The 25,768-nt window shown below is 38.2% G+C and overlaps 1 protein-coding gene across 6 annotated transcripts in view; it reads right to left on the reverse strand.

Annotated features, from left to right (window-relative positions):
- Nucleotides 1-25,768, reverse strand: part of GRIK1 (glutamate ionotropic receptor kainate type subunit 1) — a 155,806-nt gene that overhangs the window by 35,419 nt on the left and 94,619 nt on the right. For 4 of the 6 annotated variants that reach the window (XR_004309438.1, XM_015881129.2, XM_015881120.2 and 1 more), the window contains exons 5-9: nucleotides 20,387-20,440; nucleotides 18,233-18,406; nucleotides 15,164-15,307; nucleotides 1,323-1,430; nucleotides 85-129 (exon numbers count right to left, since the gene is read on the reverse strand). Coding sequence is in view for 5 of the 6 variants with exons in the window: in XM_015881129.2 (XP_015736615.1) it covers nucleotides 85-129; nucleotides 1,323-1,430; nucleotides 15,164-15,307; nucleotides 18,233-18,406; nucleotides 20,387-20,440 (525 nt within the window). In the remaining variant the exon portion in view is untranslated. The remainder of the gene's footprint in view (nucleotides 1-84; nucleotides 130-1,322; nucleotides 1,431-15,163; nucleotides 15,308-18,232; nucleotides 18,407-20,386; nucleotides 20,441-25,768) is intronic. The other 2 variants (XM_032448614.1, XM_015881136.2) reach the window with 1 other exon arrangement.

A 25,768-nucleotide genomic window follows, 5' to 3' on the forward strand; every position in this document is an offset into this window, starting at 1 on the left:
ATTTGAGAGTTACTGTCAAAACCCAAAGGATGAGTCTGAAGACACAACCCAAAGGGTTTTTGCATCACCTGTCTGTGTACAAACCTTCTTCCACACTTTATATAAATGATTAGAAACCTCGCCAGCAGCCTTGGTACAGAAAAAAATAAACAGAGCACTTCATTAAAAATGAAAAGAGAATGAGCCTGGAGAGCTGTGTGGGAGCAATTACATTTAAAGTCTCAATTAACCCACAGCAAGCATCACTGAGTCAAGACAATGTACCCAGAGCAAGGGACAGTACAGCCTCTTGCTGACATGAGCTGGTGATACTTACCAGTATTTGCAGGCGATTTGCAGTCGCCTACAGTAGCTGCCTATTACAGTGCTCTCTGGGAGACCATGCTGGCTGCCCACGAGCACGGCAAGGCCAACCCATCTCCTTCTGGGAGCCCACTGACACTGCTGTTCTCCAGAACAGCCCCTGGCTGGCATTGCTGTGGTTTGCATGGTAGCAGCAGCTATTTTGGAGCAAAGCCAAAAACATCCTCGGCTATTGGGTTCCTTTTGGACTCAAGGAGTCCTCTCCACCCTACCCCTCTGCATCTTAAGTACAATTTGTAAGTGGTTAAATAAGGGTAATAAGAACTACTGACTTCAAATTTGCTTTTCTGAGGCATGCTTCCTTAAACTTCCTCAAAGAATTTGAATTTTATTTGACTTTTTATTTTCATTTATTTATTTATTTATTTATTTATTTATTTATTTTAAAAATAGAACCAGTTTCTGGAATTGTACTGTGCAGAATTTCCTGTTTTCAAACAAAGATGTCATATAGCTAATTTAGTCACCTGTTCAGCATAACCCGTCATAAGCAGTTAGAGATATAAGGGCAAAACTACTGATTATGTTCAAAAACATTAAGATTTTTTACTGTCTCAAAAGTTCTTGGGGCTATTACTCCACCATATGCTTTTCCCTCTCCCTCATTTTGTTCTTTTTAAAAGCAGTACATGTAAGTCTAAGTTTTATGTATATATGCATATATATACTTGTACATATATAAACTTGCCACACTAAGTTACAGTAGCAATGTACGCTTAGAATAATTACTGGCATTCAGTAGTGACATCACCAATCCAAAATTCCTATCCAATGCTTCAAAATGCAAGATATACCGCTTAAAATAATTTTTAAAATCTTAGTAGCTCTGTTTAATGTCACAGTGTGTTGTTTTGGTTGTTTTTGCCCCAACTGTAGGAGATTCAAGCTGAGAAAAATGGACTTTGCCATGCAACTGCCAAAGTAGCTTTCTGTCACTGTTTTGGAAAGCGTCTGGTTACCTTTTCTGTTCCTTCTTCCTTGAGACTAATGATGTCCAAATCAAAATCCTTCCGTAGGCCATCAGTTTTGTTGAAGGTTATGCGCCCTGTCAGGCCATCCCATCGTGCCTGTGAAAACATAAAATCACTCTTCCGTTTACCAGGAACTACTACTCTAAACCCACAACAAATACTGCATTTCAAATTAGCTATGGCATTCAATCACTTCTAAATATATTTTTTTCTTTTTTCTTTTTTTTTTTTTTTTAAGTAGGCTTTATTTTTATTTAAAATAGCATCTTCCATTTGTTCTTCTATCTAGTTTCTCTTCAGTAAGCTTTATATTTTACAATCAGACAAAGATTTGTGACAGTTTGCACATAGATTGTACTGTATATAAAAAATAAGTGAGAAAAATAACAGAAATCAAAACATTTCATCCGAGTTTTGGGTCTGAACATCAGAGTATGGCAGTCTAAAAGGAACAACAACCCTGGAGCAATAATGTTTACTTCAACTCAGGACCTTGAAAGTTTTGCATGAGAAATGGATAATGACTGACAACTGGTACTGAATGGGATCCCCAGGAGGTCTCATGTGCTACATGCTGCTTCTGCCACTCTGGGCAGAAGAACCCAGTTCCCTAGTAAGTAAACAAGGTGTATCATTCCTAACAGTGATTTCTGGTTCCTGCCTGTGCTCACAGATGTTGATGGCATGGGGAGGATGTCTCTATAGCCAGCTTTCAGGAAAAACACACCCAGTCACAGAGAGCTAATAAACAATTTGTAGTGTAATGTATGCACAAGTATTATGTATTTGAAGAACAGCATTTTGCCCATTGTATCACAGCTAAGTAAATTCATGCTTTTCTTATTTTAAACTTTATCAGCAGGAGTAAATAAATTAACAGATTTAGTACATCAGCCTCTAAAGCCACAATGACTCCCTGCACTGAATCATGCTGCTTCTTTATGGCAGAATCAATGTCCAGAACTTACTTAGAATCATAGAATCATAGAATAACCCAATTTGGAAGAGGCCCACAAGTTTCATCAACTCCAGCTCTACGCTTGACACAGCACCACCCAAAAATTAGACCATATGTCTGAAAGCATTGTCTAGATGCTTCTTGAACTGTGGCACCTGGGGTCATGACCACTGCCCTGGGAAGCCTCTTCCATGCCTACTGCCCTCTGGTGAAGAACCGCCTTCTAACCCTCAACCCTCTGAACTTAAGCAGTTTAAGTTTTCTATATTGTGTAGGCCTTCCAGAATGCTCACTTTATTTTCAAATGAGATTTATCTGTCTCACATAATCCCTCTTCTTCCCCCAAAGCTGATGCTTAACTACAAAAGAAAGAAACTGATGCATTTTAAACTGCAGATGATTTTCATGACCTATTTTTGGGAACTCCCACATTGGATTAAATTCTTCAAAGGAAAGCTTATGATAAATGACAGCAGTTTCTTCATGTGCATCGGCTGTTTAATTCTTAAATTACAAGCTTTTCCTCTGCACATTGCTATTTGCTTCATTTATTTTGTTGTAGACAGATGACAAAATGAAAGATGCATTAAAAACCATCATATTAAGAGAACAATGTCTCTCCTTCTAGCTCTGAGTCTGTAAGGTTTCATCTAAGAGGCCATGCTATCATCATGTGTTGTAGGCAAATCTAGAATCTAGATTAAACTATACTTCTGTGTAAATAATTTGGGATTTCTAAGTATAGCTAAGCAATAAAAGAAGTGGCAATGATCTTTCTATGAGACTTTCCACACTATTGAGATGGGAATATGTGAAAACTTCAGCTAAAAACAGTGAAACGCTTGAGGGTGTTGTATTCCGTTATAATAGACCTAGCATAGGAAAAACACAGAGGAATGCATTTTGCTATATATCTCCCTTCTACTCTGCCTTTTTATTACTTTGATATGACCCCCATCTCCTATTGGTATAGAAGGAACATTTTTTTTTTTTTTTTAAATACGATCTTTAGCTATCCATTCCTCCTCAGAGGGCAATTTGTTTCTGTGAAATGTTCACATTTATTGATTACATATCAGGTGCTCTGCTTCTCTGCTAACGTGATATGATCTTCAATAAAGGAATAAAGGAGGAAACAGATTAGGTTTGGAAATAGTAACAGGAGCCTAAATCTCAGTTCTGCATGATAAAATGCCAACTCACTTTTGAAAGAGATGTTCTCCATTTAAGAAAAAAAAGAACTCAAAAGATGTTACAAGCTGCACAGGTGTATGCTTAAGCTTCAAGGTAGCAGGTAAGTGCATGCAGTCTTTGTTTACCTTAAGTGTCACGTAGACCATTACATGACTTCAACTGAAAACAGGAATCAGGGACTCTTTCGGAGAAGAGTTATCCTTCAGTGCTGAAGATATTCATTGGACCTTGTTCATGAGACATGGGCTACATAAATTTTAAATTTTATTATTTTTTATTACTTTTTTATAATCATATTTATTTTATTTACTCTAAATAAAACATTTGAGTTAGAGTCCAATGAGCATCGTTTCTTACTTTGAGGAAGCTATGCCACATGTGTCTATGGCATATCCAGATGGATGGATGATGTTTCTTTCCTGATCAGAAACCAAAGGTTTCTTCAAGAACCAGAGAGAGGGATGAGCTAAGAACATGCTGTCAATCCTGGGCCTTCTGCAGTTTATGATAAAGCTTCCCAGCTTTTAATGTGATTTGCGCCCTAAGGCACAATTGCTTCTTGCATGCAAAGAAACTGTAATGTATCAATTGCTCGGAAGTCATATCTGTATGCCACGTCTAGGTGCCTGTCAGTTAAATCGAGTATGCGAGTGCCTATTAGTTATCATGTTCAGACAAACAGAACGGGCAGCAGTTGCACAGTTCTCAGATGCAATTAACAACTAGAAATGAAGCAGAACTTTTGGAATGGCCAAAAACTGCATGACTATTGAACACAGCAGTGAGATCTCATGCTTTTATGTGCAAGATTTATAGCTGTTTTAATGTTTCTAGTGCCACTCTGTGTTAAATGTTACAGGATATAATAAAAGTTGAATCGGAACTTAATCAAGTAATTCATCAAAAGAAATTGCCTTTTTACACTCTGTCCTTGCTTTAATATTGTGGAACTAAGGACACAATTTTATACTCTCACAGAGAGAATGTATTTTTTATTTTATTTTATTTTATTTTATTTTATTTTATTTTATTTTATTTTATTTTATTTTATTTTATTTTATTTTATTTAGCTTAACTTTGAGTACAGCCTTCAGCTTAATTAAAAAATGTGATTTTCAGTCACTTTGTTTGTAATGTCCTTTGCTCATCTTTGATCCTGTTTTTGCAAGGTTGCAATCTGCTTGTGATAACAAAGCTCTGAATGAGACACAGCTCTGCTCATTCAGCAGTTTGGTTCACAGCAGTAGGGTACCGCGCTGTTTAGCTGAGGTTCAAAATAAAATCTCACAGCCTCAAATACTTTATCTTATCAGATAACTATAGTTCTAACTTACAAGATGTAAATACTTGATAACTTCCTACTGTTTATTAAATAAAAAAGGGAATTAACCCAATACGTTAGCTACTCAATAAGCAACCCATACAGGACCTTCAGCTATTCAGACTCTTTCTTACCAAGTACAGGGAAGGCAGTAGATAGAAATTTCTTACAGCTAAACCTTTAGTCTTTCCTAGAAGCAACCATGTGCCTGAGAAGGCGAGCTACCCAAAGAAACCAAATAACTAAAACTGAAACTTTCTATTTAGAAGATTAAGATTATGGGTAAACTACAAAATGGCATCTGGATTTAAATGTATAAATCACAGTATTGGTTTCTACATAAATATACAGATGGAAAATTACAACAAATGAAGGACTAATACAGCTTAACTTTTAAGAGCAAACACTCCAGAAGCTTGCAATCTATTCACACAACCGTCATATGATCTTTATATCAATTTCCACTTCATCATTGTGAATCAATTACTATATTTCAGCCAGAGCCAATCAATGGCTAAGTCACAAAATCATTTCCAAACTCCCTAAGTTAAAACAACAGGTGCATTTCAGGCTCTGTTTATTTTGTCTCCAGTAGACCTCACAGATTTTCCGATTTCTGTTACCCAGACATAACTAGATCAGTAAATCATAATGCCTAGTGTATACAATGCATGGCTTGAATAAATATTCCTTTTTATGATATGTACATAATGGAATATAGACAGTTTTGCCAATGCTGTATTGCAGTACACAAAAACATCAATTTTTCTCAGACAAATTGATTACCTGTTTGTGATCTTATTTTTTCCTACTCAGTAGATGTGTATCCAAACATTTTAGTTAACTGTTTATCTCTCTGTGGCATATTTAATCTTTCTGAGCTCAGTGTAGAAGTGATAGATACCGGTTAATTGTATTTCACATGCAATTCAGATTAGAGAATTTTATTTTCTTCAAGGCTATTTAAAAAGTGTTCAGAGTGTCCTGGCAATACAAAAGTTAACAATCTTATTCTAATTTTTTAAAATATTATGTTTCATTATGTTTCATAGTGTGCCTACATTTTCTCTTTACTGAAGGAGGAAAAACAAACTTGGCTTGTGTGTCAGGTGAACTATGACCTAGCTGCAATTACTGAAACATGGCGGGACTGTTTCCATGACTGGACTGCTGTGATGGATGGTTACAAGTTCTTCAGAAAGGATAGATGAGGAAGGAAGTGTGGTGGTGTGGCCCTTTATATTGAAGACTGCTTTGATGTTGAAGAGCTTGGGGTTGGGAATGATATAGTTGAGTGTCTGTAGGTAAGGGTCAGGGGGAAGGCCTGCAGGGGCGACATCTTGGTGGGGGTCTGTTATAGACTGCCTAATCAGGATGAAGAGATGGATAAGGCATTCTATGAACAGCTTGCTGAAGTCGCACGATTGCCAGCACTCATTCTCATGGGAGGCTTCAACTTCCCTGATAAATGTTGGGAATATAATACAACACAGAGGAAGCAGTCCAAGAGGTTTCTAGAGAATATGGAGGATTGCTTCCTTACACAGCTGGTACGAGAGTCTACCAAGAGTGATAACCTGCCAGACCTGCTCTTCACTAACAGTAAAGGACTGGTGAGTGATGTGAAGGTTGGGGAATGTCTTGGGCAGAGAGATCATGAAATTGTAGAATTCTCTGTTCTTGGAGATGTCAGAAGGGTGACTAGCAAAACTGCTCTCTTGAACTTCCAGAGGGCAGACTTTGACCTGTTCAGGACACTTGTTGCAGGGGTCTCTTAGGAGTCACTCCTAAAGGGGAAAGGGGCCCAGGAAACCTGGACACTCCTCAAGGTGAAAATCTTAAAGGGACAAGAACAGGCTGTCCCTGAATGTTGTAAGGCAAACCGTAGGGAAAGAAGACTGGCGTGGATGAACCAGGACCTACTGTTGAGACCCCAGAACAGAAAGAGAGTTTATGATGTCCTCTGGAAGAAGGGACTGGCTACTTGGGGAGATTACGAGGAAGTTGCTAAGGTATGCAGGGAGGAAGTTAAGAAGGCAAAGGCCCAACCTGAACTCAGATTGGCCACTACAGTAAAAGAGAATAAGAAATTCTTGTACAGATCAATGGTTAGAGAAGAACTACGGACCTGACAGACTAACCTCAGTACCAGGGAAAGTTATGGAGCAAATCATCTTGGGTGAGATCACACAGCATGTGCATGGCATCCAGGGGATCAGGCCCAGCCAGCACGGCTTCATCTCCTTCTACAACTGGATGACCAGATTGGTAGACAAGGGAAAGGTTGTCTACTTAGACTTCAGCAAAGCCTTTGACTAGGTCTCACAGTATTCTCCTGGGGAACTGGCTGCCGGTGGCATGGACAGGTACCCTTCTTTGGGTAAGGAACTGGCTAGAGTGCTGTGCCCAACAGATAGTAGTTAATAGAGTTAAGTCCAGCTGGCAACCTGTTACAAGTGGTGTCCTCCACTGTATCCCATCTTGTTTAATATCTTTACTGATGACCTAGATGAGGGGACTGAGTGTACCCTCAATAAGTTTGCAGATGACACCAAGCTGGGAGGTGATATCAATCTGCCTTAGGGTAGGGAGGCCCTTCAGAGGGATCTAGATAAGCAGGATTGCTGGGCTGAGATGAATGGGATGAGGTTCGACAAGGCCAAGTGATGGGTCCTGCACTTTGGCCACAATAACCCCATGCAGCGCTCTAGGCTTGGGCTGAGTGGCTGGATGACTGAAGAGGAAAGGGACCTGGGGGTGTTGGTTGATGCGTGGCTGAACATGAGCCCAGGTAGCCAAGAAGGTCAACAGCATCCTGGCCTGTATTAGAAGTAGTGTGGCCAGCAGGAGCAGAGAGGTAATCATCCCCCTGTACTCAGCACTGGTGAGGTCACACCTCGAGTATTGTGTTCAGTTTTGGGCCCCTCACTACAAGAAAGACATTGAGGCCCCAGAACATGTCCAGAGAAGGGCAATGAAACTGGTGAGGGGTTTGGAGCACAAGTCTTATGAGGAGTGGTCAGGTACTGGAATGGCCTGTCCAGGAAGATGGTGGAGTTGCTGTCCCTGGCAGTGTTCAAGAGTCATCTGGATGAGGAGCTATGAGACATGATTTAGTGGCATGTGGTAGCAGCAGTAATGGAAGGATGGTTGGACTAGATCTTGTAGGTCCTTTCCCACCTTGTGATTCTATGATTCTGTGATTCTATGTATTCTGTCACCTTGCATCTACCAGTAACTTCAAAATATAGTAAGTAGTAGATAACTAACACCTTATCTGAACATTATGCTTGGATATAAGTGTTGTGCTAAACGACAGCCTTCTTTCAAAAGCACTACTTGTGATTTCTCAAGTATTTAATTATTTCACAAGTAATTGACTTGAGAGATTCTCACAGTAGATGATAGGCCTTTCTTTTTTCCTTTTTTTCAGTATCAAAATTTGAGCACTTTTATAACTTATCTTAAAGGCATGCAAACAGTAGAATTTCTCCATACAGTCAATGGGACCTAGCAATTGTTGTTTCGTTAGACTCTTCACTATTGGAGAAGTCCAATAAAAGGAATGGATATCATCCTGTCTACTGAGTTTTGATAACAGGGTAGCTTGGCCTTTGGTAGATTGCTTTACTGAAAAACCTGTAGGTAACTTAGAATGATAAATAACTGAACTCTATATGACTATTGGATGAACTCTACGATGACTGTATTTTCCAAGGTTTTGTTTTGTTTTGTTTTTGTTTTGTTTTTGTTTAATTTTTGGTGTCATCCTGTGTACATTTATTATTAGAACTTCCTAGACGAAACTGAACATGTATTTCTGATTTACTGAAAATTTCTAGACAACTGCAGTTATGAAGTAAAAGTTATTAACTTACCACTACCATGTAATTTTTTATTCAAGAGTAACAACTTATTGGCAATGATCTGATTTGGAATTTAGGAAGGCAGTATACTTATTTTCAAGAGTGAAGCTACCTCAACGAGTGGTGCATTGACACCATCTCATCTCAGTTACAGCATCCCTCAGATTGTGCTGATGATAGGGGTACCACAACCCAGCTGCAAGACCCTCCATTTGGACTTTGTTGAACCTCATGAGTTTCCTCTGGGTCTATTGCTTGAGCCTGTCTAGGTCTGTCTGGATGGCATCCGGTCTCTTGGGTATGTCAACCACACCACACTGGTTGGTGTCAACCACAGACTTGCAGAGAGTGCACTCAATCCCACTCAGTGGGGGGAGTGCTGTCATTCTCTGAGGATCACCACTTGTCACTGTTCTCCATCCAAACACTGAGCCACTGACCACTACTCTCTGGGTATGATCTCATAACCAGTTTCTTATCTCTCAAATATCTTATCTCCACCTGTCAGATCCATTTCTTTCCAATTTGGAGAGAATGATATTATATGGGACCGTGTCAACAGCCATACTGAAGACCAGATAGATGACATCAGCGTCTCTCCACTGACACAGTTACATTATCATAAAAAGCAACAAGGTTGGTGATAAAAGCAACAAGGTTGATAGTTTACAGAAACATTATGGACAATTAATGCACTTATACTGATATTATGATTTGTGTTACTTGATAGCAAAGGATAGGACAGTGAGTTACACGAGACCTTTACTCATGTAGCTCCAAACTTTTAATTCCTGGCTACAGAATCAGGTATCTGAGTAGCCTGTAAAATTTCTCATGTAGCTTCATGCTCTCAATACCACGGTTCACTTCTCTACAGATAAACTGCCCAATCAAAATGCTAATGAACAAGGAAAAGTTCCTTTAATTCTCCTTTCATTTCTTTCCATTTGGACGAGAAAGTTCCTGCTTTCTTAGAACAGCAGAGACAGTTGATAGATTTGATAGTGCTGTTGCTTCTAGTTGCAGAGGAAATCATAATAAATGTGCTCTGAGCCACACATGAACTTATCAGCTCTTACAATTAATCCTCTTATTGAAGAAGATTCTCAAGGATTAAGGAATACAGTGAATTAGTGTATGACTTTGCCATTATCCTGGTCCAAATCCAGCATAACAGCAGCAATGAAAGTAGTTTCAGCATTCACCACTGCAGGCTGAAATTCATGATGTGCCAGAGTCTTTTTATTCAGAAGAGTAAATGGCATTGAAATGGAAAAGAGGTGGTGTGGGAAGACTTGTTCTTAGGAAGGAGTTTAGGCAGCTATTGTAAGACTGAGCACATCCCTGTCTAGAAACAAGAGATAAATGGTGGATGAATAGAGACAAGGGATTTCTTAGGAGAGAAAGGTTTCTGTGAACTGTTTAAGAACACTTGTTTCCAGGGCAGTGGCTGAGCTTAATGACTTTCAGGTAGTCATATGAAAGGCTTTTGGTATGATATATTTGACAAACAAACTGAATACTTGAGGAGGATAGTTGAGGTGGTTTCATTTAAGAATCTAAGTTTGAAATGCCTTTGAGTTCCATTAAAGCTTACACTTACCAAATAGCTTTATAACAATGCCAGAAGTGAGGGAGTGAGAGTGAAGGATCAGAAGCGAAGGTTAAATCTTGTATTCCTAGGAGAAGCAGTGTTTATTTTACACTGCACAAATGTGGCTGCCACTAAAGTGACTGTGTGGGATTATTGTTGACTCTGAACTTGGAAAATAGCTTTACACTATTGTGATAACAGAGGACAGGACTGCACTGTAATAGATACTGATTGTACAGGCGAGGCAGTATAGGGAGATCCTGTTCCATGTAGCTAACAGCCTGAACACATTAACTAGATAAGAGCCATTATACATGTTTTACAGAGGAGAATCACAGCCTTTCTACCTGCAGAGCTTCTTCACCTATATTTCTGGACCTGTCACTTTTGTTTTAGAATGACATGATAGCTACATATGTAGACACTGATTAGCCTGATCATGTCAGTTGCCTATCCACAAAGCAATGGTCTTTTTTGGTGTCTCAGGGAACTGAAGCACAGTTATTGGAGCTGGCTGAAAATGTTTACTCATAGTTGCAGAGAGTCCAAGACAGAACCAGGAACCAAAGCCAGAGCTTCAATGTTCCCACCCAGTATCTTGTGTGGAAACATCCTCCCTGACCATGCTGTTGTCTTATTTCAGTGATGCTGACTCACTGAACAACAGAAAGCCCACTGAGACTTCACATGATGCAAAGTACTGTGTCATTTCCCGAGATAACAGAGTGCAAGCCATGAAATATACGTGAATGAGTGAGTAGGTGGCTGTGTGCTTGATGAACATATTGTTTCTCTGAAATCTAAACCATCTGCATTTAACATTTATCTTACTAAGTCTTTGGAGCAAAGGCTGTTCAGTGTGAATTGCTCAATGGTGACATGGCTAGGGCTCTTGGGAGCTTTTCCAGTACCAATAAGTTTCGGCCATGTGCTAACACTTAAATGGAAATATCAGTGTGGAATAAATGATGAGCATTTCTAGTAGGCTAGAACATACAAAATATGTTTAAAAAAACCAAAACCAAAACCAAAAGCATTGATTTTGTGTAGCAAATATAAAAAAATTCTCCGTATATTTAGATAAAAACAGTTTATAGTAATTCTTGCTCACTTTTTAAACAAGTCTACTTTCTAGGCGATACTTGAGAAAGTAAAAATAGAGTGGAAGAGAATACACATAATCTTTTTGCCATATTCCTTGTTTTAATTCTAGTCATTATAGTATCAGAGACTTGCTGATAGTTTCTATGTATTCTACTCCTACAATGCAAGTTCCAGAACTGTTATCTTGATACTTCTACGTGCATAGATAATTGTGTAAATTTTAAAATTTTGTTTCAGAATATAAATGTCTGTCGGCATTAACCTCAGCCGTACATTATCCTTGTGGAAGATACTGCCTAAAGAAGATTGCATGTAGGTTTTGATCCAGAACATAGATGTATTGCTCTTACTGTATGTCTCTACTATCCAGCCATGCTTGAAACATATTTTGTCATCAACAAACAGAAACTGAAATGTAGATATACATGCTTCAGATTTTTTGTTTAAATCTTTGAGATCTGTGAGTGTGATTCTCTTTGGGGGGAATAAAGTTTCAGAAGATAAAGACTGCACCCATATCTCCTGAAATTCTTCTCTATACAGCTGTTCTTTTAGTTGCTTCTGAGTTTGAGTGAAGGGAGCTCACATTGGTGAATGATAATTGAATGAAAATCATTAGACAAATGTTATTCTGGAACTTAACTCATGATTTAGAGGGGACATGACTAGGGAATCTGATCATCTAATTGTGAAAAATTATTTTATGTTTATGCACATTTTCCTTTCAGGAAGTGTGGAATCAGTCTTATTTGAGATGTGAAGAGAGAGAATGACCTTATTTTTCTTTCTGGACATGGGCAAGATCTGCTCCCTGCAAATGCTTCTGCAAGGGCTAAAATATTACAATATCATTCAGATATCAATGACATTAGGTCACTGTGACAAGTTTCTGACAAGGATTTACTTTTCATTAAAAATATCTTTATGAGCTACTGTAGAGTCATCTTGATCCTAGACAGCAAATTTTATGTATAAAACCCTCCTTTATGAGAACTAGTTGATGACCTCTCTGACCTCAAATTTGTCCTCAGGTTGAAGAAACTTTAGGCAGACCGCTTTTCCTTGCAATTTTGTAAATGGTTCCTATAATCAGCATTAGCTCACAAGATCTTTAGAGAATCGAAGATTATTCTTTCTGTCACTGTAATTGATTATTTTCTAGCTTCAGGCATTTTTGCTTTTGCTTTTCTCTCATAGGCCTACTAGTAGCACAGTAAGTCTTGGTCATTAGGAAAAGCAGGCAATTGTTCTGATACTGCTTTTACCTGGTACACTTACCTGAAGTCATTAGGCCAATGAAGGAGTATTCACACATTGCAATACAGAACAATTTGCCTTTAAATACTCTGAAAATTCAGACACCCACTTCAATGAGCTTGCATTCAATACAGCACAAACCAGGAGATGTTTTGTCACAGGATATCCACTTTCCCATTGCTTTCTGGAAGAATCTAACTCTCATTTCTAAGGACCTGGTATGCCATTTGTCTTTGACTTCCCAGCAGGATAGTGACAAGCACTAAACATTTAATTTGTCCTCTGTAAAGCAAAGAGGCTTTCCACCTTATCCTTATCCTATGCTTATGTCCAGAATGGTTTTGAGGTCTCTTCATTTGCCAACAGTTTGGCAATTTATAGCACAGGTTCATAAGAAATGCAGTCAGCTCATTTGTTTTATCACTAAGATATAACACAAAACAAACAAACAAACAAACAAACAAACAAACAAACAATCCCCTCCCCCCCAAAAAATAATGCACCTGCAGTACTCATTGCACGCAACCTCTTTGTCTGAATGTTATTCTCTGAGACCAGCATGTCTTCAGAGCAGCCTATAAAATGGCTTCACATATTGCCAGTAACATATTACAACCTAGTATAATTAAACTGTATTTATGTGGGCACAAACCATTCTTTCTGCCTGCTTGACTTTTTCTCTCTATGCCTTTCCATTTGGTTTGTAATTTATACAGTTCATCTCTCCTTGCTGAGCAAATCAGATCCTAATATGAGCTAGGGACATCTAATATTATTTTCTATTTAGTTTCCAATACCTGTTATAGCCTTCAAGGGAAATATAATACCACCTTATTAAACCTTATCATGCAATTTTAATAAATACTTCTTTTTTTTTTAACCTTTTTTTTTTTTTTTTTCCGCTAGAACAGAAACAGGAAGATAAGACCCTTGCTGTGTTTAAATCAGTGTTTTAGTGACCACGAAAGACACTATCTGCACAACAATCACTAATTAGCTCACATATCTCACTCTATACAAGAGAAGCCAGCTGTACATGATAAATGGGAACTGTGTAACTGCTTAACAATAAACTCTGAATTGAATCTGCTGAAATTCCAGAACTCCTGGCAGTTCAGGGCCCTTAAGCTATGTGATCAGCATTACCCAAAGTAGGTGATGTAGAAGTATGTAGGTGCATTCACTGATTACAAAGTCTTTTGCTAACTTTCAGTATCATTGTAATTCTTTCAAAAATGCACCAGAAATTATATGCCATAGAATCATCAGGGTTGGAAAAGACCTGTAAAATCACCTATTACAAATATGAATCAATTGCCACTGCACTCCCTAACCACGTCCCTCAATGAGTAGGGCTGCTACCTCATTTTGCTTGAGGTCAAGATCTAAAGGTTGCCATTCATATTAAATCAGGAGGGAGGAAGAAGTTCATCCTCTCAGGTCATTTTCTTGCCTTCTATTGATTCTGCTTACAGCCCTAAAGCCTCTCCCCAAACCAGGAGAATGATGCAATATAGCTGAGATCATTGTGATAGATCCAGCACTGTCTTCTGTGAGCCTTCCCACAACTCTGTCACTGCTGGGAAATATTTCAAAGCTTCTTTGATTCTTTGATTATGGCACCTCTAAGAAATTTGGTTGGGTTTGGAGGAGGTGACTACAGTTCTTGTACATGTTCTGTAGCCACCACATCTTGCCTTTCAGCTTGTTCCTAAGATATTCCTGGGTTCAGTTGTATGCCCTGATGTGCTGCCACTGCTTACCTCGTATCTCAACATATAGGTCCTGTTCCACCTTCCCAAGTGCTAGCGAATTTGGCTTTGAAAGGAATTTCATTGTCATGAAGCAGAACTGGGGGAAATGGTGAAATATACTGAGGAAATTACACATAATTTATAATTTTCACTTTAACACTATGCCTTAAAGGAGAAGCTTCCTTTTGAGATTAATAATACAAACTGATTTTTGGAAATATGAGGGCATTTCAGCTAAAACATGTATTTTTAGAATATTTACGGATCAAGATATCCTAGTGATGAAATCTTATGAGATAGTTCATAACCTCATGAAGCAATTTGCTTCTTTAGAAGTGGTGATTGCAGTATTTTCTGAATGTTGTATTACTTAGTGATTCATCAAACAATCTGTAAAACAATCAGTTTAAAGTGGTGCACTGTCTCTTTCATTTTCTGGAATGCTTGTTCCTTTTAGAAGTTATAAATATTCATAATTACCCAAGCAAAACACATGGGAAATCTTGTGCCTTAGCCTGAGATTTTGTCACACATTTAGAGCTTAGCAGTTCCTGTTTCTCAAAGACCAGATAAAGTTGCAACTAAAACACAGATTTGGTGTCTATAAAACACAACCTTGTGTCTGTAAATCAAGGTTTATCCTCTGGAAAAGTGAGGAAAAACTAGGTGCCAGAAATCAGAATGCAGCATATGACAAAGACCAGGGAGCAATAACACAAGCCAGAACAGTAAAGAACAGGGGGAGGATTATGTTGGCCATAAGCAGATGGTCTACACTTACCTCTTTTATAAGATTCATAAATCTGGGTCCAAAACGCCACGGCTTGTGTCTATGACACTGCAGGGAGCTGACAGTCATTTGAGAGGCACGCTGGGAGGCCACTGCTACCATGTAAACTGCATCGTACATCAGAGCTGCTTCAGTCTACATGAAACAAATAATAACACAGAAAGGCTTTTTTAAAATATACCTCCTTTTACCTGACTTCAATACTGAGAAGCACTACCCTGGGCTGGTGATAAGGAAGAATCTACTCCTTCCTTCCTGGGCTCTCCTTGGAAGTCTGTTGCTGCTTGTGGTGGATTTGTTTGGTTTGGTTTGGTTTTCAATGAAATTACTTTCATACTATTTTTAGGTGGATGCTGGGAAGAAAATGCAGGAAGGGGCTTGTTTACAACAGCATGGTATAGAGAGGAGTGTTCATGAACCATTAGTCAAGCAGCAACACAGATCCTGGCTTTCCAGGGAAATCAGTCCCACTGAGCACCCAATAAGTATCTCAAAGGTATTTACTGTTTTTAAGCATCTAACTGTCTACAGGTATCTCTGCTGTTAACACTAATGGGTACAACAGCTCCACTGAGCTCCAGCTATGGCAATTCCCCTGCCATACCTCCCATGACACCTTAGAGGGAGGTGACTTGTCTTTTTGAGGTACCTCAGTGATAAAGGTGAATTTCTATGCCTAACTTCTAGTTGTCTAAGATAGTAAATGCCTCTATGATGCTGAAATCTTACTAAAAATGCTGGATGCTTGTTGTGCATCAATATTTCTTCCCTTATTGGTTTAAAACCATACTCAGTAAGCCCCACACTGATACTGTACAGTCTACAAACCCTTATCAGTACTATTGTTTTTTAAGAAAAATCTCACCTTTACCCACATTGTACTCTGTTGATTTGGTGCTTGAGGTAGGACTGTCAATTTCCTGTAATGCTGTGGTAAAAATGAAGTGCTTATATTTCTTGCAAAGCTACTGAATAATTAAGTAGGGGCCTTTAAAGAGGCAGTAACTGCAGATGAGAAAAGTTAGACATATTTATATAACCTGCAAAGTTACACCATTTTTTATTCCTTTCCTGCACTATTCCCTTGGGAAATTAATAGATTTGATTCTTTGTTTCATTTACCTAAGTACATTACAACAGCAACAGTCTTACCAGCATTTGTTTGCCAACAAAAAACTCTGCTGTGATCTGAATTTATCAACTTATCTTAACGTACTGAAGATGAGGAATTGCTCTTGACACACTAGTCAAGATTTGCACAAAACAATGCTCTTACAACTAGAGCAAATTGAAAATGTTACAAGTGGTGAGGCAAGCAGGAAGAGACAACTGTTCTCAGTGTAAGGAGTCTTAAAATGGATACTTGTTCCAAACAGACCCACTGACTAAAGGCCTGATCCCAAACCCCTCCAAGACAATGAAAGATTCACATCAATGACAAGTCAATGGGTTTGAGTACAGGTCTTTTTACTAGACAAGAGACACGTACATTCATGATTGAATTTTTTACTGGTGCTGATCTCCCCGTTGGTCTGTGTCCAAGGCTTAGAGGCTCTGTACTTAGTACTTAGTGAAAATATTTCAGTGCACACCTTGCTTTGCACTCCTAATTGGGACCACCAAGGTTGTTACTAAACATGATGTCTCCCACATGGTTACTATGGTGGGCAGCACTGCCCAGTCTGGCAGTTTGGATCTCCTGTTTGTGCAATTTATGACTCATAAAATAGTAGGATTACTTTGCCATAACTGGTAGGTTACACTGTTTCTTCTTGTAATTTGTTTCTCCTTTTCCTTCTTGTTATGTTTTAGCCCTTGGGGTAGCATTGAGAAAAAAACGTCACCTCATTTTCTGAAGAAAAGTGCCTAAATGTTGATACCTGTTCTTATGAATAAGAAGAAGAGGTCCAAAAACTAGTCTTGGAATTCGTCTTTCTGATTTTGATACTGTTTAAATTACTGCAGAGAAACTCAATGGTCTACTTAGAACAAATACTCTGTGCACAATTTGGACATAAAGTGGGATGTGAGCTCAAAACTACCTTGGTTATGCTCTGCTCCACTCCCACAATCTGTGATCAGGGCAAAAATCATAGCGTGAAGGGAGAAATCCTGAATTAACAATAGGATATGTAATCCTCATCTCCTTATAAAGTGCAGCTTGTCATAACCTTATTGTCTAATGGAACAGAGCAGCACTGCAGCTCTCTATCAAACTGAATAAGCAGAACTTATTATGAATATTTAAACACTCACAGATAACTAGGAAGATGTTTTTCCTGGTGTTCATGCTGTTTCAGAGTATCAAGGACACTAAGATATTAGAGAGATGCAAAGGACGAAGTAAGAGATTAGTAAGGACTTAGGTTTTCCTAAAATCCTAGTTTCTCTCCTACTTCTGGGAACACAGATACACTGCTGAAACAAGCTATATATATATATATAAATGCTAGTGGTAGTACGCATAATGAATTTCTTTTCAGGTGCTAGAATGCTTCAGAATTTCCCCGGCAATCATCTGCAATAAAGCCTACTTTGTGTCACCTCTACTACCTCTATGCAATACAAGACATAATATCTTACACTGCAGAAAAATGGCAGCCCTGTACCCTGCAAAACTGAATGGAATCATATGGTCTGTGTGATTGCTCCTATTCTTTCCTTTCATACTTAAGGAAGTGGTAGGGAAAAAAAATCCTAATTTCCTGACTTGATGATACCTTTCATTTACCTTTAAATTATATCTTAAAAGCCAGAGTTGCTGTAGATGATAGAAATGAAGGGAAAGGGTTCTTTTCCAATTTAGAAGTGCTATTACCTGTCCACATGTACAATATCTTTCCCTGCAGGTCATAAATCCTATACCTGCTATGAAATTTTTTATTTCCTCTTATGTTTTTCACTCCATCCAGAACATTAATGGAGAAATGAGACAGTAGTATATACATTTGACAACAAAAAGATGAATGGTGTAGGCTGGATGATAGCATGATGGAGAGCTGTTACTCTTCTTCAGAGCATGCTATAGATGCCTTTGCATCACTACAGTTGTTCACTTACTGTCATCATGCCATCAAGGAGGCCAGTCTCTGGTTTTGGTGGTGCCTGCAGACGCTCCATTGACCATTTCTCAATGACTGATGAAACCTGGGGGTTCTCAATGTTGAGCAGGCGAAAGCCTGTCATATTGACTCCACTGTATCTGTAAGGTTCCAGGTCCAATGCAAATAGGTCCTAAATCAACAGTAAGAAAACAATCAAAATCAGGTATAGCATTTTTAAAGTAGAATATTCAGAAGATACAATTAGACAAAAATTGTATTTGACTTTTAATCCAAAGTTCTTGTGCTATGTTTTTACCCCTGAGAACTCTGCCTGCCCTCACAACTTATCCATAACCATTTCAGTTGTAAATCTGAATAAACAAAGGTTGTGTGAAGTTTATGACAAACTAAATATATACTTTGTTGGAACATGCCCCTCAAAAATGTTATTCTGCAACCAAACCACAACAACAGTATCTAATTTTAATTTTTATCATCCCTCTAATAATGTTACAGTGCTGACAAACCAACATGAAGAATTAGTTGGATAATGTTGAGCTTATTTCTGAACTCAGGGAAGGAAAACTCTTAGAGATATCAATAGCAACACATTCTTTCTGCTTATGAACCCCATTTTTCTTCTGCCTTGACTGCTTCAGTGACTTGCCACAAGTGAGCCTAATGGTCATTTTGGGCTAGTGCACAGTAACTACATACACTGCAGTGCTTGTTGCTTACAGAGCAGGAAATAATGGACATAACAAATAGCATAACTGTCTGGCAAATACTACAGCTAGATTTATCAAGCAGTGGAGAGATGATAACTGCTTTTCAAAGTCTGAAGGCATTTTTTTTCTTTTTTTTTTTTTTTTTTTTTTTTCTTCCCCCAGAAATCTTTTTTGCAGATCCCAGAAAGCTGGTGAAATGGCAAATATATTGATTATGGTTTAGTGCAACAGTAGCTGTGAAAATACCAATGTTTATACCATAACACCTCGACACCATCAACAGCATTTATTGCTTTTTTAAAAATATGCTTAATGCTCTGTACTACCTCATGCATATTGTTTTTCTTGGTTACCATTTTATGGTAGATTTACAGCTATTGCATAAAACAGTATGGTCTACAGTAAATCCTATATTTTCACATTTTCCTTGATGTTAAAATGGGCTTAGAGAGAACTTTTTCAAGCTACTACTTCTATTCCAGACAGTTATTGTCTTTTCTGACTAATGAATTGACTCTTGGATTCAGAATGAATTTTTACTTCCACATGAAATTTTATATGGAAAGTAAATAAAGAATATACTGGTGCACAGAACTGACACAATCCAACTTTCTAGGTTTGTTCCAGAAATACTGGCACTTGGCTGTCTTCCTACAATTCAAGTCTACAGAGCAAATAGATCATTAGCATTGACTCAGTTATATGTAGTGTACATGTTAAAATATATGAATGTGTCTTGAAATAAGCAATTAATATCTGTAGTATAAAAGAAAATGTATCATTTTTCTTTTTTTATCAAACAAATCAAGAGAAATTTAGAAATACATCATTTTCTTTTCTGTGATTAAATTAGATAATTAATAAGTATTAAACAATAATTCCTTGTCTGACACTCGCTAAAGCAAAGCACACATCTTCACCTCTGAATTACTCTCTTTTTTATAACACTGTACCCAACAAAAGCAGCTTGGGGGGACAGAGTGTAGTTGAGCTTAGTGTTCTTCAACTAACTAAAAATTAGGAGATGCTTTTTAAGCTAAGTAGGGACAGGCTGAAGAGTAAGCTCACACACTGTGCTGGGTGAGGGCTGTACTCCACTTCCTGCAGAAGACTGGGCCTCAGCTTTGCTGCAAAGCCATTCATAAATTATTTCACAATTTATTCAAAGCTATTCATTCATTATTTTTTACTCTGGTCCACCTTTACTAATGACTACACCTTATACATGATACTGAATTTGATTTCCATTGTGTTATGGTGTTGGCTCACCCCACCGTCACTTCAAAACTAGTTACTCTTGACATAGTAAAGACACTTAGTACTCATTCTCCATGAAATTCCTTGAGAAATTGCAACACAAATCACAGAGAGGAATGGAAACTCTCTAACCGGCTTTTCTGCAATGGAAAACAAATCATGCCCAGATCTCCAGTGTTTCTTACCAGTGTTGTAAAAAAGTAGTGGTAGTACTCAGTCATCATTCCCATGGAGAGAATCTGTAGAAAGAGATTAAAAGGTGAGTATACTTTACACTGGACACTTTCAGTGCACTAAAAAGCGTGGCTTAATCTGGAATGAAACCAGGTGAAATTCTTTAGTTTGAAGTTTAGAAATCCTAAAAGAAATTTTATTAGCAGACAGTTTATAGCAGTGGGGCCAGATACAAACCTCTGGACAGATGTGGTTTTCCTACAGCCATTGTCCAAAAACTGCTGAAAATGCTTACATGAGGCCACCCCCAGTGTGTGTTACAGGATGCTCTGCAGTTCCAGCCTGGCATCACTTACACTTATTGCCATATCCATGCACACTGCTACTGTGACGCAAACATACTGCCCTCTTTGGGACCATGTGAAGTGGAGGAATAGCTGTGAGGTAGAAAACCAGTGGAAAATTCATCATCCTGACAGAAATACAGGGAAAGGTTAAATGTTATTCAGTCTGGATCACAGTAAAGTAAGCGTGTGCTATTAATAGTATTTTAGAATGCTTTTAGCGGTGCCTGGATAGTTACTTGAAAGACAGGGGAAAATGATCTGGTGTGGCTTGCCAAAATTCTTTCATAGTAGGAGCCTGTTTGATTGTGCATGGAAATTCCTCATATAAAGAAAGGGAAGAATCCAGACTTTCTAAGCTGCAGAAGGTAATAAGAACAGCTTAGAGTTAATCACAAACAATCAATCAATTTCCAGCCACTAAAAATCAAACCAGAAGGCAAGTATTTTACTGAAACACTCAACTGAATTTATTCATTAAAACTGTCTTTTTTTTTAATTCTTATTTTATCAATTCTCTTCTATTACATTTCATAGAGTTGTTTTATTACCTGGAAAAGTCAGCAGCCTAGCAACCCTGGAGACAGATGTTCCTTCCCTTTTCATGCACATAAAATTATATATGATGGCATCAGTGAACACCTCTGTATGCTGTTTTTCTCAACTGACTTATAGAATCAGAGAATGACTTTGTTTGGAAGGGTCCTTAAAGATCACTGAACTCCAACCCCCTGCTGCAGGCAGGGGCATGGCTGGACTGAATTCTGCTCCCTGAACCAGCTCTGTTTCTGTGATATGTGTTTCTTTTTAGTTCGAAGCTTACTGAAATAATTCAAGGGTTTCATATGGAACATAGAGCAACTTCTAGTAATAGTGATTCAAAGGTGGCTTGAACACAGGTACACCTCTGGATGCCTAGATTTACTTGGTCCTGAATCTCACAGTTGCTTAATGATGCTACGTTATTATGACAATAAGATTATACCAATAAATGCAGAGGACGGTTACAAATGCCCAGATTTAAATTGTTTATTCATTAAAGTTTTAATTCTTAGCTTGAGATATGAAGTCTGATATTGCATTTCGGTAATAAAAGGTATAAACTCCAATTTTTCTGCATAGAAATAGTAAGACGATAGAGGATCAGGACAACACTAAGTAGTATAACATCTTTGTATGTAACTTTAACTAGAAAAATAGATTAGCTTGAATAATCACCAAGTGTATAGCCTGTGTGTTTGGGAAGAATTACTTTGTGCAGCTGCAGATACACAGCTCCTGGGTGTACAGCTAGCTAATCCATGGTAGCCAATTATTATTTTCCTCACACATACAAAGGCCTGAGAGACAGGTGCATTTGCCTCCTGAACACATTTTTGATTAAAAATTTTCTTCTTCTTCTTTTTTTTTTTTTTTTTTTTTTGAGAATATTGATTCCCAAATAAAGTGCTATAAACTAAGGAGGGGGCAGAGCACACACATGCCTGTGAATAATAATGATTTCAAAAGTCATACTACAGAACTACAGCTGAAAACTAATCAGAACCCCTGACAAACAAGGACAATTACATGTAAAAAATGGGATTTGACCAACAATACTATCTGTCATACATGAGACACAATGGAGGTGTTCAAGAGCCATGTGAATGTGACAGTGAGAGACATGGTTAGTAAGCGTGGTGGGGATGGGTGATGATTGGACTAGGTCCTTAGTGGTCATTTCCAACTTTAATCATTCTATAATGGCTAGCAGTGGAATAGTGCCCTCTATTTGGCAATAACCTGGCTTCAAGGGTGCCATGAGAGAAGCTTGCTGAAGTTCTTCCAAGAAAAGTATTACAGCCTCTCAGAAAAGCTCAACTGATGCATCACTTTTATAATTTATCTATTAGCAATGACTCAATGTCATGGTTAAAATTACAAAACCATGACACTCAATTAAGATGTGAAGCTACAGACAGATGGAAGGGAGCTTGCAAGTGGCACACACACAGTAATAATGTCCTTTTCTTTTTAAGGAATAATTGTTGATGCCTGATCTGTCTCAGGTTGGGCCTAGATCTGATGCTAAGCTCTCTCACTTAGCGCTGTTCACAAGAACAGACTGCACCAGTTGTGTCCTCCCCTAACATTCCCCCACCCCTGACACTCTTTAGCAATGGTAATTAATTAACAGGTACATACCCCTTGGCCTTTGTTATGATTTGTGAATTAGATTTGAAGATTGACCTAAATAAGGTGCTTTATTCATGGTTCTGAGAGACTCTGCAATAATAACCTTTTTCTCTTTTAAGGGTAACATAATGGTTAAGTATAATTCCCAGTGAATGGACAGATTTTATGACCATATAGAGAGTTCATTCTGAAGGATGGTATTAGGAAAACAGGAGATGAAGGTAAGTGGAGTGTAAGAAAAAGCAGGAGGGATGTTAGTTACTGTCCTGAGGACCCCAAAGCATCAACTTAATGACTTGGATGCTCCCATCAGTGTAATTAGGAGAGTTGCACTTGTGTGCTCTCAGCAGAAAAGGGCTCATTTTCTGCCATCTGCAACATAGCAGATATGGGGACAGCAGCTTCCAGGAACTACCATGAGACAGACAAGAAAAAAGGTATGATGGGAGCAAAGATCCCTTACAAGTTGAGACACCTCTGAAGAACCTGGCAAAGCAGCTGTGTAGGCTCTTCCTACTGAGCCTCCCCAGTACAGAAAGTAAGCAGAATAGTACAGGAGAGAGAGAGGAAAACAGAAAGTTTTGTTTATGCATATGTAGTTGCCCATAAGAAATTAGAACAAGATTTCATTGCATTCTCTTGTTTAAATAATTTACATGCAATTATATAAATAATTATGTATCTATTTAAATAGTCTTGTTTAAATAATAGCAGCTTTTACTTATTGTGGAACTTAGATGAATGCAAACTAGCAGAACCATGATAAAATGCTCTGTATTATCCTTGTAGGTCTCCTTCCCACACAGCCCTGTATAAAATCTTTTTTTCAGACGACCCCAGATATAGGTTATTGTGGCAAATATAATTGACTTCCATCTCTAATTACCCATTTCAAATCAAAGTTTTATGCTTACATTTAGTAAACCTGTGTTTTTAGCTGTGATTCATGAAATGCAATGTGAATCTGAACAAGTATCAGTGGTCAAAATATATATGGTAAGTGGAGAGAGACTGGATTGAAAATATCTGCAGCTTGGATGGGACCAGGCTATCTCTGGGTGATGTCCAAAGATAGAACAAAGGGCAATGGGTTCAAAGTGAAACACGTAAAGTTTCATCTGAAAATATAGGAAAGATTATTTACTGTGAGGGTTCCAGAGCACTGGAACAGACTGCCAGAGGGGTGGGGGAATCTCCTTCTCTTGAGATATTCAGGACCTTCCTGGGCGGTTTCATGTGTGACCTGCTGTAGGGAATCTGCTTCAGCAGATTCAGATTCATCAGGGGTGCTGATGTTGGACTTGATGGTCTCTAGAGGCCCATTCCAGCTCCTATAATTCTATGATTCCATGATCTCTTACGTCTGTAAATCTCTTTGGATGTCTTGTTCTTGGCTTGCATTGTATCTCAGCCCTAACTTGATTATTCATCTTGTTAAAAAACAAACAAATAAACAAACAAACAAAAACAACCATAATTATTTCCTCATTTAGAGTTGGTCTTAGTCTTAGAGGCAGGCTGAAATCAGACTGATGGCAAAGAGTATTAGCGGAAACTGCATCAGATACTTCACTCATTTTCACTTTGCATTTTTCTCACTCATGCTATTATTCAATTTAATGAACATTAAATGAATGTGTTTCATTATCCAATTAATTAGCGCCACCACTGTTTTCTAGGATCAGCAATATATGCCATAATGAATAAAAGACCTTGTGCCTCATGGTCTCTTAAGTATTCAGCATAAAAGGTTTGTATTCTCTTTGCAGTGCTTCCCTGGATTTAATATGGGTAGTTTTAAACTGGGCATGACAGCTCACTGGAAACTTTCCGTGTAACTCATGTCCCACTTAGTAACAGCAGTGGTCCAGCTTGAAATGGTATAAAGTTTCTTCAACATGAGAATGAGCCACAAGTTGATTTCTCAGGAACGCACAACTATGGTGTGAGAGAGAGGAGAACCAGTGAGATGCGATGATTGCTTCTCACCCCATGGTATAGGGATATCTGGGAAGATCTGTCAAGTGTGTTCCTCCAGCAGCAGTGAGAACAGAGATGATGTTGCCTTTTCTCATCAGACTGCCACTTTCACCCTCCCTGCCAGCCTACTGGAAGGATCACACTCAAGAACTAGAGTTGTATGTTCTCTATATTATCATATTTATTACTATACTATTTTTTGTACTCCTGTAAGAACCAAATTAGTTATTTTGCTCTTTGTCTGTCATAAGGTGAAAGCATACATTGAAATCTTTATAAAATGATTTATGAATGTCCTAAGCCTGATCAAATATGCTTTACATTTCATGAAATTATTTTAAACTGCGGAAGAAGGAGTAGATAATTTTAGGCTAGTAGCAGTGCAATTTAAGAGAGATGAGTTTGCCTATCAGGAATATCTATGCCAAGTACCGGTGTATTAGAAGAGTAAATTGAAAGTTAACAGTAACAGCTTAACCTCTTGAACTGAGTTCCTCATATAAAAAGGCAAAATCAAATAAAATATAGTAAGTGCAGTAGTAGGTATTAAAAACATTTCAGAAGATATGTACATTAAGCAGATTGCTATTTGCAGTATCTAGATTTAACTGACTTGTGCAGGTTACTTCCTAGTCTAGACAGAAACTAAACCTCTGTCCATAAAATATTTCATGTAAGTGTTGCAAGCACCATGTTTTTTTCCTAAGAAAGTGATTCTAAATTCCTCACGTAAAATACCCAGTTCTGTTGATTTCAGGCATTTTTGGAGTGTACCCTCTTACCTCACACTCTCAGGGATGTTGTCGTGGCTTGGAAAGGCAAGACATGCTAGGCATCAATGGAACAGGATAAGGCAGGCACTGCTGAAGTTTATCAAGTTGGTTCCTACAGACC

The sequence above is a fragment of the Coturnix japonica genome, chromosome 1 (genome assembly GCF_001577835.2).
Source record: "Coturnix japonica isolate 7356 chromosome 1, Coturnix japonica 2.1, whole genome shotgun sequence".
Lineage (NCBI taxonomy): Eukaryota > Metazoa > Chordata > Aves > Galliformes > Phasianidae > Coturnix > Coturnix japonica.